The 13,102-nt window shown below is 43.3% G+C and overlaps 2 protein-coding genes across 5 annotated transcripts in view; one reads left to right on the forward strand and one right to left on the reverse strand.

Moving 5' to 3' along the window:
* Positions 1-6,591, forward strand: part of MGST2 (microsomal glutathione S-transferase 2) — a 44,175-nt gene extending 37,584 nt beyond the window's left edge. For 2 of the 4 annotated variants that reach the window (XM_033215313.1, XM_033215311.1), the window contains one exon: positions 132-363. In XM_033215313.1, coding sequence (XP_033071204.1) covers positions 132-264 — 133 coding nt within the window. In that variant the 3' untranslated portion in view covers positions 265-363. Of the gene's footprint in view, positions 1-131; positions 364-1,749; positions 2,087-6,409 lie in introns of those variants that run through there. The other 2 variants (XR_004438136.1, XM_033215312.1) reach the window with 2 other exon arrangements.
* A 153-nt stretch (positions 6,592-6,744) lies between these two features.
* MAML3 (mastermind like transcriptional coactivator 3) overlaps positions 6,745-13,102 on the reverse strand; it is a 440,066-nt gene continuing 433,708 nt past the window's right edge. Inside the window, 1 exon segment of the mRNA XM_033215310.1 lies at positions 6,745-10,308. Within this exon segment, the coding sequence (XP_033071201.1) occupies positions 9,308-10,308 (1,001 nt within the window). The 3' untranslated portion in view covers positions 6,745-9,307.

The raw sequence follows: 13,102 nt of genomic DNA on the forward strand, positions 1-13,102 counted from the left end.
GCCAAAATTTTCAAATTGCAAAAATATAGATGTTCTGGACAGTGTCAATGATAGGACAGCCTATTTCAGGACTCTCAGCTTCCTTATTACAACCCAGTTTGTCACTTTTCTCCCTCCTGTCTACCCTGCAGGATCACTGGTTTCCGATTGAGTCTGGGGATTTTGGCCTTGTTGACCCTCCTGGGTGCCCTGGGAATTGCAAACAGCTTTATGGATGAATATCTGGACCTCAATATTGCCAAGAAACTGAGGCGGCAATTCTAACTTTTTCTCTTCCCTTTAATGCTTGCAGAAGCTGTTCCCACCATGAAGGTAATTTGGTATCATTTGTTAAATAAAAATAAATAAAGTCTTTATTCTGTTTTTCTTGAAATGGCTTTGTAGAAACACACCCTTTAGAGCATACATTTCCTGTTTAAGAATTGAAATTTGCTTGCGGTAGTTACATCCATATCATCAGTAGAAGTGTGTTGTGCCCTAGTTTTAGAAATGCATGCTGAAGTCATGACCGGTTGTGTGGGGACAGAGCAGCCTGACCCGTGTGCTGCTCTTTCTGAGGACTACTGACATAACCTGCCATCTGACTACTTCTCTGGTGATGGAAAGTTTCAGACAGAAGCTGATAAGGCAGCCGAGCCCTTTCATTGGTCACCAGATAGGAAGGCACGTGGGGGACATCAGGCAAACACATAGAGTAGCCAGAGAAGGGAGTCATCAACTGATAGCACAAAACAAAACAGATTATAAAAGGCTGGGCGTGGTGGCTCACACCTGTAATCCCAACACTTTGAGAGGCCGAGGTGGGTGAATCACGAGGTCAGAAGATTGAGACCATCCTGGCTAACACGGTGAAACCCTATCTCTACTAAAAATACAAAAAATTAGCCAGGCGTGGTGGTGGGTGCCTGTAGTCCCAGCTACTCGGGAGGCTGAGGCAGGAGAATGGTGTGAACTTGGGAGGCGGAGCTTGCAGTGAACCAAGATCGCGCTACTGCACTCCAGCCTGGGCGATACATCAAGACTGTGTCTCAAACAAACAAACAAACAAAAACCAAAGAAAAACAAAAACAGGTTATCAAAATGTACTTTATAAAGTAAAAAGTGTTTCTAAGCCAAAAGAGCTTGCTGCCTGATGCCCATACTGCAAAACCAGGTTTTTGAGAAAAGAAAAAAATTTAATTTTAAAAAAGAGACGGTCTTGCTGTCACCCAGGTTGGAGCCTCCAACACATGGGCTCAAGCAGGCCTCCTGCTTCAGCCTCCAGTGCTGGGATTCAGGTGTAAGCCCCTCTGCCCAGCCAACAAAAGCTTTATATTGCAAGTCAACTCAGATAGGAGTCAAGCTCAAGCCTGTCTCCCTCTGCTGGCTTCCAAGCAGTATTTTTATTAGAAAATGTCAGGGGGTAAATTCTGAGATTAGTAGGTGATTGGTTGAAAGAAAGGGGAGGTCTGGAAAGTCTTTGGGCATGTCCATTTATCTCTTTATGCTGCCTCAGAGGTAGCATGTGCAGATTCCAGGGGAGTTAATATGAAATGTCGTGGAAATTTAAGCTGTGACATCAGCAAGCTTGTTCTGTGCAGACTCCAGCTAGGCATCTTGGTTCCAACAGATTTCAGCCATTTTTTTCTTTTTCTTTTAATCTCATAAGCTGAGAGAGTTTCAGTGTTTCCATAAGTTATTTCTTTTCTTATCTGCCATCCTCCAAACTGAGGAATTTCCTTTAGTCATTGGTTTCTTTTACTCTTTGAGGCACAATTTCAAGAGGAAAAGGATATCATTTCAAGGAATTGCCCAGGGACCAGTGCGAAGAGGATATTCTTTCTCTTGGCTGAGGAAGGTGGGTCATGCTCACGACTGTAGAACCTGGGTTGGGTTCTGCTGCACGCCCTGTGTCATGTGGGGTTTGGAGGGTGTTATGGAAAGTACAGCAGAACCCCCAAAGCTGTTCTGACCCTGATGTGCAGTCATTGTCTGGCACAATGCAGATGACTTTTCCTCATTTTCTTCATCTGTAAAATGAGAACGATTCTACCGCACAGCTTTCAAAGAAAAGGTAAAATGAATTATAAGCATACATAACACATTTTGACATCAGGAAAAGGGCCCTCTGTCAGTTTTCCAAAGAAAATTGGACAGTCTTGAGTCTGGTGTGCGCATCTTCGAAAGTTGTTTAGTAGTACTTTTCTTTTTTTGTGGATACAATAGAAGTTAAAAAGGCCAGGAATAATATTAACAGAAAAAGAAAGACACTTAAATACAAGTTTTCCCATAATACATAACCTCCCGCATCCCAAATAGCAGTACAGTATTAAATACCCCAAAGCACATTGAGACTATACTGGTCTGGGAGTGGACATATTTGCATACTCAGGTTCCCCTACTCATTGGCCATTTGAATTTGGACAAGGCACCCCATCAGTAGGAGGTTGTGAAGCAAAGAAGTGAAGACTCCAGAACCAGACCACCCTATCCTGTCCTATCACTTGCTGGCTGTGCTACCCCAGCACTTTGTAGCTCTCTGCCTTGGTTTTCTTTTAGGTAAAATAGGGAAAATATGCTAAAAAGCTATGATTCTATGGCCTTTTTACTTAATATTCTGATCAATTATGATTGTGACTTGGATTGTGACATTTTAATTGTTTTATACATTGAGACCAATGAAAGATGAGAATGCAAATTTTTGATACTAAGGCATAATTACTTCATAACCATGTCCTTTGCAAGTTGTAAAGAAGCTTTCCAAATCTTACAATTGAAGATTTTTAAACAATTTCTGTTTTGCACTTAAATTGGCTCTGGGCAGGGTAAAACACACACACACACACACACACACACAGAGTTTGGTTAAACACGTGGAAATAGACAATGGCTCTAGCAGACTATCAAGGCCTTGTCACTTTAAACATTCAAACGATAGATTTTCCTTTGTTCTAATTGCATTGTCACCAGGCAACCTTTTGATTATTTTCATTCGTATTAGATTTGGCTACAGGGAGCAACCATTTCTGGCCACAGAGATGTGGGTTTCTGATCAGTTTGACAATGACATGTACATTTTTTGTATATTACTAAATTGATCAATTTTACTTTTAGAAATCAGATTCGTTGCCTTAAAAGTCAATGTCAGGAAGTTGGGGATAGAGAAGAATTTTCTGCATTGAGAGTCTTAAGGGGCATAAAAACCAAATGGCAATGTGAGATCCTTGTTCAAATTCTGGTTGGAAAAAAACAACTATGGGCCAGGCGCGGTGGCTCACGCCTGTAATCCCAGCACTTTGGGAGGCCGAAGCGGGCGGATCACCTGAGGTCAAGAGTTTGAGACCAGCCTGACCAACATGAAGAAACCCCATCACTACTAAAAATACAAAATTAGCCGAGCGTGGTGGCATGCACCTGTAATCCCAGCTACTCTGGAGGCTGAGGCAGGAGAATCGCTTGAACCTAGGAGGTGGAGGTTGTGGTGAGCCGAGATCGCCCACTGCGCTCCTCCAGCCTAGGCAACAAGAGCAAAACTGTCTCAAAAAAAAAAAAAAAAAAAAAAAAAAAAAAAAAAAAAAAAGAAAAACTATGGATGACCTTTGTGAGACAATGGAAACAATTTGAGCATAGAATACGGATAGATGATATTAGGGAATTAATGTTGTTAGGTGTGATAATTATATTGTGGCTAGAGAAGAGAATGCCCTCATTCTCTGGAGCTGTGTCCCGAGGCATTAAGGGGTAAAGTGGTTGGATGTACTTTGAAATGGTTCTGCAAAATATACACATGAAGCATTTATGGCAAAGTGTTAACAATTGCATCTAGTTGATAAGTATATAGGTATTTGTTGTATTATTATTTCTACTTTCCTGGTTGTTTAAAAATGTTTATAATAAAAAGTTAAAGGATCTGAAGAGAAGTTAAAACCTAAAATCAGATTCTTGGTAGCCCTGAAGATTTTCTGTGTTGAGCATTGTTAAGAGATCCAGTGATGGATCCATGATCATCCATGCTGGCCTAGCAGCTGTCCTGGGTGTGGCAGAGACACCTGGGCCCCACACGTGTGAGAGCTGTAGTAATTACCTCCACCTGTTGCATGAAATGAGGCACGTGTCTGTGGCAACTACTACACTAGTGGAGGAATTTAATGTCCTTAGTACTTAAAAGAGAATTGAGGAGAAAACCGAATTCACAAAAAGAGGAAAAACATCAAAAAGAAAATAAAAAGGTAAAGACTAGTTAGTTACCCAAAGCGGTAGCTCTGCTCCATTTTCAGATAATTTTTCCTGTCCCATTTTTCTTTTAGGGGTTGGAGGTGGGTGGGGTATGGCCAAAAAAGTCATTAATAAACAAAATCAGGTCATTTGATGTTCACCCTTTTTCTCCAGACACACTCTTCCTTGAAAAGAATGGTCAGAGGCAGAAACAGCTCATTGAATGCTGTGGAATGTTCTTTAATCACCAATAAAATACATCTTTCTTACTGGGGGCAGATGTCTAGTGACTTTCTAGAAAAATGTTTATTCTCTCCTCTTTCTTCCCCCATCACCACACTTACTGCACTAGGATTTTATAAAGGTCAGTAAGAAAACATGTAAGAACTCATTTGAAAAGAGAAAGGTATTCCATTCATCCAGTGCCAAACGAGTATAAGTAAAAATATGTGGCTTGAAGTGATTGGAACTAGGAGTAATCAACTCTTCTCAGAGCTTCAGGTTTTTACTTCTAGTGTCAGCGTCCCCCTGTGCCCTCCCTCCACCCCAGAATCAGTTCATTTTCTATCCCATGTTTTCTGGGAGAGTGCTAAGCCCATGTCAAAAGAACAAAGCCCAGTGCCACACTGTTTCCTGCATAGTGTTATTTGCCAACTCGTCTGGAACCATAACCTACTAAGGGGAGTGACGGCCTCTTCTTCCATAATTAAATTGTTTGTTTCTTTTGGTTTGTGTATATTAAAACTTACCTTTGTTTTGTACCTATTTTTGATGATGACTTTATCCTGTGGCCTACTTTTCCTCTTAACCCAGTTTTGAAACATGTTGTGATACTAAGCTTTTTAAAGTTTGCTGAGGAGTCTTAGGTCATTTCCTCGAAGTGGAGAGGTGGATTCACATCTATGTGATTTATTAACAAAGGGCTCTCAAGAGGTGAAAAAGGGAGTGGGGGAAACCGGACAGAGAAGGGGAAAAAACCAAAATAGGGGGGTCCTTTATTTTTCCCTTTTTTTTGGTTTTGAGACAGGGTCTCTCTCTGTCACCCCGGCTGGAGTGCAGTGGCATGATCACAGCTCACTGCAGCCTCGACTTCCTGGCTCAGGTGATTCTTCACCTCAGCTTCCCGAGTAGCTGGGACTACAGGAATGCATCACCACGACTGGCTGTTTTGTATTTTTTTTTTTGTAGAGATGGGGTTTTGCCATGTTGCCCAGGCTGGTCTCAAACTGTTACAGGACAGAGAAATATGTTACAGGAAGGGGTCCCAATCCAGACCCCAAGAGAGGGTTCTTGGATCTCATGCAAGAAAGAATTCACGGTGAGTGCTCAGTGCAAAGTGAAAGAAAGTTTATTAAGAAAGCAGAGGAATAAAGGACTACTCCATAGACAAAGCAGCCCTGAGGGCTGCTTGTTGCCCATTTTTATGGTTATTTCTTGATGATAATGCTAAACAAGGGGTGGATTATTCATGCCTCCCCCTGTTAGACCATATAGGGTAACTTCCTTACCTTGCCATGGCATTTGTAAACTGTCATGGCACTGGTGGGAGTATAGCAGTGAGGAAGACCAGAGGTCACCCTCGTCGCTATTTTGGTTTTGGTGGGCTTTGGCCGGCTCCTTGACTGCAACCTGTTTTATCAGCAAGGTCTTTGTGCCCTGTATTTTGTGCTGAACGCCTATCTCATCCTGTGACTTAGAATTCCTTAACCGTCTGGGAATGCAGCCCAGTAGGTTTCAGTCTCATTTTACCCAGCTCCTATTTAACATGGAGTTGCTCTGGTTCACATGCCTCTGACAAAACTCCTGGGCCCAAGTGATCCGCTTGCCTTGCCCTCCCAAAGTGCTGGTGGGATTACAGGTGTGAACCATAGTGCCCGGCCTGCGGGGCACCTTTAAACCAAGTCCCAGCCTTTGCCTGATCTTGCAGTAGAGCTCTGGAGCAAAATTATATCTGACTTTGTTCAGACAAGTTAACTGGGCTTTTATACTCCTGCACCAGTGAGTCACTGGCTCAAGTCAATCCAGAGGGATATAAACTTCTAAGCACTTTCAATTCTGTGGGTGGGTGCAGTTCACCTGCAAAGTGGCCTGGTAGGAGTGGGGTGGTGGAGGCTGTTTACTGACAGTGCTCACTACAGTGGAACGAGAACCTTTATTACTTCCCCTCAATATATTCCGATTTTTCTTTTTTTGACAAAAATATTTATTTTTCCAGTGGAGCCTCCCTACCTCCAGATGAACCAGTTGGAAATGGAACTGTTGTGGTACTGAATCTACAAATGGATTGCACTATGTTCCATGCAAAGTTGACTTTCCTCCCTTCCCTTTGCCACATCCTTCAGAGTGCGGCAGTAAATTTAGAAAGTATCAGTTGAGAAGTTGAATGCAAAGGCTGGGAATGATAGATCTCTCCCATTAAATAAATGTTTAAAGAATGATATCAAAATTTTGAGAAAAGAACTGCAGTTAATCAATGAAAACCCAGTAATAATGTCTGCTTAATTAAGTTTGGAGATCCAGTGAGGATCTTAAAGTAAACTATACTTTGGATTGATTCAGATAATCTTTTATTTTCATTTTTGTTTTCTTTAAAAGTGGTATGTCAACATCACTTCATTTCTACATTTCAGAGTTCTGTACATTTCTTAAAAGGAAATAAGCAATGCTTAATGTACATAGTAAAAACAGAAAACTAGAAAAATCTGAATAAAATGGAGCAAGTTGCCATAGGTCATACAGTACAAATTAGTCATTAGATGTCATCTGAAGTGCAATACCACTGCTGTGATGATGGGTTAAGGAATGAAATTAAAATACTCTATTTTAAACAAACAGTATATATATATTTATATGTATATTTTTTACAGATAGTAGACCCAGTGATATCTGCAGTATTGTAAAAACTTATGTACAAATAACTTTTTTAGACATTACATATACATCAGCACCGTAGTAAAAACAAAACCAAAACAAAACCACCGTATTCAAATCTACCTCTCTATTAGTTGGTCCTAGTACTGAGCATCTGGAGGAAGCTTTTAAAAGATAATGGAGCCCCCATCCCTGTCCCACTTCCATTAGCCACCTCCAGTTTCTCATCATTGCTTATTTATTTCCTGCACCTTTCAGGAAAAGATAATTATGTTTTCTGTGTCTTCTCATTTGTTTGCTTCTTTTTTGGTTTCATCTCTTTCCACTCAGTTTCCCCAGTGGCATGAGTCCCCATGTGGGGAGTTCAGGGTCACTCTGCTGCCACCTCTTCGGAGAGGGCGCCCAGCCCCTGCCTGGGATTCTCACCCACCAGGCACCTCTGGCCTTACATCCTGCCCCTTACTGAGCAGATCTACAACCCGGGGTACACTGAGAGCAAGTCAAAGGCAATGTTGCCCGCTGCCTCCTCTCCAAACCTCTCTGCTCCCAGCTTTCCAGGGCAACTCGCCTTCTCAGGACTGAGTGTGGCCAGTCCAACCCCACAGGCTCCGATTCCTCTGTGGTGAGCTGCCTGGGAGTGCACAGAAGGCAGCCAGTGTCTAGGACGCGGAGGGAGGAAGGGACAGGAGAAAAGTACACACCACTCTCACTTAGGACAACACTGAAGCCAAAGAGCCTCCAAAAGGGGGATTGGGAGGGGAGGCAAGGAGCCTTGTTGATTCCTTCTGACAGATTTCACTTAGGGCAGATGTGCGTCAATGACAAAGACAACAACTGTACAGGACTTTGGAAGAGGACTACTTTGCTCCTATGAAAGAAACTACATCTTCTCCTTTATAACCAAATTTGTAAGGTGGAGCAATTGCTTTTTTAGCTCCTCCACCTCTCAGGGATTTTATATTTATCTTTCTGATGAGTAGGGATGATGGGAAAGGTGGATTTTAGAGCATCACTCCCGGGATTTCGCCCAAAGGGAGCCTGAACCAGTGACCTCCAGGCCACTCCTTCCTGGGGATATCAGAAATATCAGATGTGGCTCACAAAAACCGACACCCAAACATCAGAGCGGCCTTCTTAGTTCCAGGCAGAGATATTCATTCAACTCTGCACATGTTAGAGAAAGAAGACTCCAGTGTTGCCTTTGCATTTCAGGCATTGTCTTAAGTTCTTCCTGCATTTATGTGGACTCTGCCCAAGGCTCCCTAAAGACATAAGCTTCACTTCTTGGATAGTCTGTAAGGAGAAGCGAGGGGAGGCTGGTGTGGAGGCAAAGAGGAATAAAGGCAGGGCTGGAGACAAAGGCTCCAGGCTGGCAGACACACAGCGTCCAGTAGGGGTTTCTCTGCCCTGTGGCTGCCAGAAGTAGATGTGACCCACCTGGATGTATGGGTTTTGTATTGGGCGCCAGCGGGCTCCAGCCCTACCTGGAGGGATTGCCACCAGGGGCACCAGCAGAGGGCAGACGCCCCAGGACTGCCGGATGGACTGTGCTCCAAACTCAGCCTGCTCTCCTTGTGACAGCGGAGCCTCTGCAATTCCTGAGGGTCATCATGCGGCAGGAGACAGGCCTGTAGGATCCGTTGTTGTCTCCCTGTGACTATCTCGCTGTTCTTCGTGCCTGCCCTCCAAATTCAGTAGCATGTCTCGAAGCCTTACATCTCTTGGCACCCAGAGTTCAGTGCATTTCCAACCTGTGCACCTGGCTTGTGCAACCACCCAGCCTCTTCTGGGGGACTCTCTCTGGCCGAGGCTCTGTCTCTTTTGTGTCTCCAAAGCTGCTGTCTCCCGACCTGGGGCAGGAGGGTCTGAGGATACCTCTCTTGGGTAACAGTCCCTCTTGGCTGAAGTAGCTCCTGCTGGGCTAGGCGATCACAGGGCATGCTGAGGCTGAGCAGAGGGGCTCTGGCTGGCTTCGTCTTCCCACCTGCTCCTCTGGGTGTCTCCCTCTCTTGCAGCAGGGATCTGCATGGCGTCTCATCTCGATTGCTGTGTGAAAATCAGGTGAAATGAGGCCCGGCGGGGCTGTGGATTGGCACCTGGATCTTCCACTGTCAGCCAGCTGCAGTTTTGCTCAGTTTACGTGGGTCAAAAAAACAAAAAACAAGGATGGGTCAACATCCTGTTTCTTTTTCACTTTTTAAGCTTTAACCACTCGAGTCATGGCTCTTGGGGCCTCTCTTGACTAGGGGTTACCAAACAATTCATCAAGCTCCTGCATCCACTCGTCCCCTGGCCCACCTTTGATGATGGAGTCCACAAGATCTGCACCATCCGGGAGGCCAGGGAAGGAAGCCCCAGCTCCGTCGCCACTGTAATTGTATGACACGTCCTGAGGGGCATTCCGCTCATAGGCTTGGCTCTGGCTGCTTGGAGCAAAGCCGCCACTGGGTATCTGCTGCTGTGCTGGGGGCTGGCTGAATGCTGGCATGCCCGGGACTCCCTGGCTCAGGCCAGACATGACCATTGGCCTCCCCTGGCTGGTGCCTTGCTGCCCCGGGAGCGATGGCATCATCTGCCGACCCATGGCAGCTGGGTTGAGGGTCCTCACTGTGCCCGTGTTAGCATCCACGACTGACTGGCCCAGTCCCTGTGGGAAGTGCTGCTTGGTCAGTCTCGGCTGCCCAGCTTGAAGAGGGTAGCTGGCGCCATTGTTGAATGGTCCCAAGTCTCCACTAGTCCTCCCAGGCATGCCCTGCAAGCTCCTCTGTTGCCAGCTTTGTGCTCCTTGCTGGACTGTTCCCATAAGGCTCTGCAGCCTTGGAGGGGCTTGGGGCCTAGGCAAGGCCTGGCCTACTGGCCCTTTCATCTGCGGATGTTGCTGGGTAATGGCTGAGTTCACCAGCATGCTCTGACCAAAGCCACTCACCATTCCAACCCCCTGCCCAGAGGCAGGTTGCCTCGGTCCCTGGGCTTGATTATGTGTGATGCTCATGCCACTTTGGTTTGGGTGCTGCAACATTTGGGTCATGCCTGTGCTCATACTGTACATTCCTGGTTGGCTGGTAGGTGTGGTGCTGTAAGGGGCCAGTCCCATCTCTGACTGCGCAGCTGCGGTGGCCATCGTCCCAGGGTTCTGGGAGGGTCCTATTCCCATCATGCCTGCGTTCTGTGCCATCAGCCGCGACGTTCGCATGCTCTGGAGGGCTGCTTGGCTTCTTACAGCTGCTATATCCTGGGGAGAACCTGCAGTGAAAAATAGGACACATACCACTCACTCTTCTCCATAAGCAATATACTGCAACAAGATGTTGGAATTTTCTTTGGGAATGACAAAATTCCTTTATATGAAAGGATCTAAAAAAAAAAAAAAAAACAAAAACAACAGCAACAAAAAAAGAAAGGATCTACTCTGATAATAAATCTCTAATAAAAATGATTATTTTTCTGATTATAACATATGCTGATTGTGAAAAATTTGGAAGTATTAAAAAACACAGAGACAAAAATTAAAGTCACCTGAAATCCCACTGTTCAGAGATGATCATTCCTATTCTTTTATTTGTATATAAATAGACACCCACAAAAATTGGGATCATACCGTACATGTGTTTTTGTAGCTGACTTGTCCACTAAACAGATCCTGATGTTATTCTTGTTTATACTTCAGAAGCAAATTATTTTGCACTCATATAGATACGATGTCATCCTCAACCAGTAAGATACTATTTTCTTTAGAGGTGAGAGAGAATTCACCTCTGGGGCTACATTAGAAAGAAATGGCTGATCACTTTGTATTTTCTTTTTTTTTTTTTTTTTTGAGACGGAGTCTCGCTCTGTCACCCAGGCTGGAGTGCAGTGGCCGGATCTCAGCTCACTGCAAGCTCCGCCTCCCGGGTTCCCGCCATTCTCCTGCCTCAGCCTCCCGAGTAGCTGGGACTACAGGCGCCGCCACCTCGCCCGGCTAGTTTTTTTTTTTTTTTTGTATTTTTAGTAGAGACGGGGTTTCACCGTGTTAGCCAGGATGGTCTCGATCTCCTGACCTCGTGATCCGCCCGTCTCGGCCTCCCAAAGTGCTGGGATTACAGGCTTGAGCCACCGCGCCCGGCCCACTTTGTATTTTCTATTCGTGACGTGGAACATGGTTCAGTAGAGAATACTATCAATAAAGACCATTAGACTAATTTCCCTTAAGACTTGAGTAGGATTTGAGAGGTTAAAGGCCATTGCTTCTGCTAAGCAGCTATTTTGACAGATAGGACATTTTTTGGATCCACTCTGTAGATTTCAACATGCTCCAGATTCTCTGAATCATAACATGTCACTGCAAACTGGCCAGCTTCCTGAGCTAGAAAAAGAAATCATCCTGCTACGTGTGACTTGGCCATAAACTTTATGCATTTCTTTATTTTTTTTATTTTTTTATTTTTTTTTTATTATACTTTAAGTTCTAGGGTACATGTGCACCACGTGCAGGTTTGTTACATATGTATACTTGTGCCATGTTGGTGTGCTGCACCCAACTTTCTGCATTTCTACAGCGAAGTCCATTCCTTCAAATCAGCAACGACTATTTCTCTCAGCAAATTGCTAACACAGTTTTAATAATGCTGTTTAAAAGGTGGCCAGAGTGTCCACACCAAGTCATTCAACCTTAATTAGGCATTTGAGTGAGTCATTCTTTACATGTTACCAGGAAATTTCCAAACAGCCAAGAGAATGGAAATGTCACCGGTAGAACACCAGTCAATGTTGCAAAGGGCTAGGAGGTGCACAAAAATGGATTTTTCTATGTTCCTGCTAATGACTGAGTCTATAAGAAGAAAAATAGTTTTTTTCCTGGACATTTAAAGAAGATGCAGCATGGGAGCCAGTCAATATTCTAAGCAAATTTAATCCCACCTGGAACTGTGATGAGAAACCAGATGAGAATAGTCTAACCTTGTTAAACCTGGCACCCTGGCAGATAACTGAAGCATGTTTTTGTCTTCCTGATGTGGCTATTGATTTCTGGGCTGAAAATATGTCTCCATATTTTCTTCCTTTCTTTAAGAAAGAAAATTACGGGAATTTTGATTATGTTTCAAGTTTTTGTGGCTTGAGATCAATATCATACTGCATTGAAAAATGAAATGGTTTCTATCAGGAAGCCTGAAGGATCTGCGGGAAATTCCCAGAAATGTTTTCATATTTTGTTTTAAGCTTCATTATATCTAAGTGATTTTTTGAAAAATCAAAAGTTCCTAGTAAAACACTCAAAGGTAGTATATACTGCAACTTGTAATCTTGTCATGAAGTTTTGAGACCTTAACGACTAAATTTTTATTGACTCCATGGCCAATAAGATCAACTGTGGTGAAATGGGTTATTGAGTTGTTTATAAAAAAAATTTAAGGGAAAAATATTGCTGAGTCAGACATTGACTGGGTAGACCCAAATTATATAAACAGTCTGATGGGCTGCTAGAAATAGATGAAAGGACATCTATAATTTGGCCATTTTGGGGTATATTTATAATGGATATGTTAAAGGACTGGATACTGTCTGGAATAATTTTGTGAATGAGAAATAGGTTCCTTTCTTTAGAGGGCAGAAATGTTACAATACCTTTTAATAGGCAGTGCTACATTAATCCAAGCCAATCTTTATTTTTATTTAGTGTAAATGACTGCACTATCTTGATGTAATTCTTATTTTTAAAAGGCATTTTAAAATCAGCAATCACCACATTATTTTTCACTTAAGAGAAATAAAAAGACTTTTATTAATCTAGTTTTATGCCTACCGTGATTTTAAATATACAAAGGAAAAAAATTCAGATGTGTCCAAGGAATTAGCTTGTCTTTATCTGATTCCTACATGTGTTAAACCACAAATTATGTTTTCTTTTTCTTTTTTTGGTCTAAAACAGATATTATTGTGAGACACCATAGTCTAATTTTCTTGTCTGCCGGTTAACATCACAACGTCCAAGAAAATCTTGTATATTCAAAGAGAGACGATAGTATCCAACTTTTTCCTTAAAAAGTCTATGTTCTAT

This window comes from Trachypithecus francoisi, unplaced genomic scaffold, assembly GCF_009764315.1.
Source record: "Trachypithecus francoisi isolate TF-2019V2 unplaced genomic scaffold, Tfra_2.0 Lachesis_group1, whole genome shotgun sequence".
In the NCBI taxonomy this organism is placed as follows: domain Eukaryota; kingdom Metazoa; phylum Chordata; class Mammalia; order Primates; family Cercopithecidae; genus Trachypithecus; species Trachypithecus francoisi.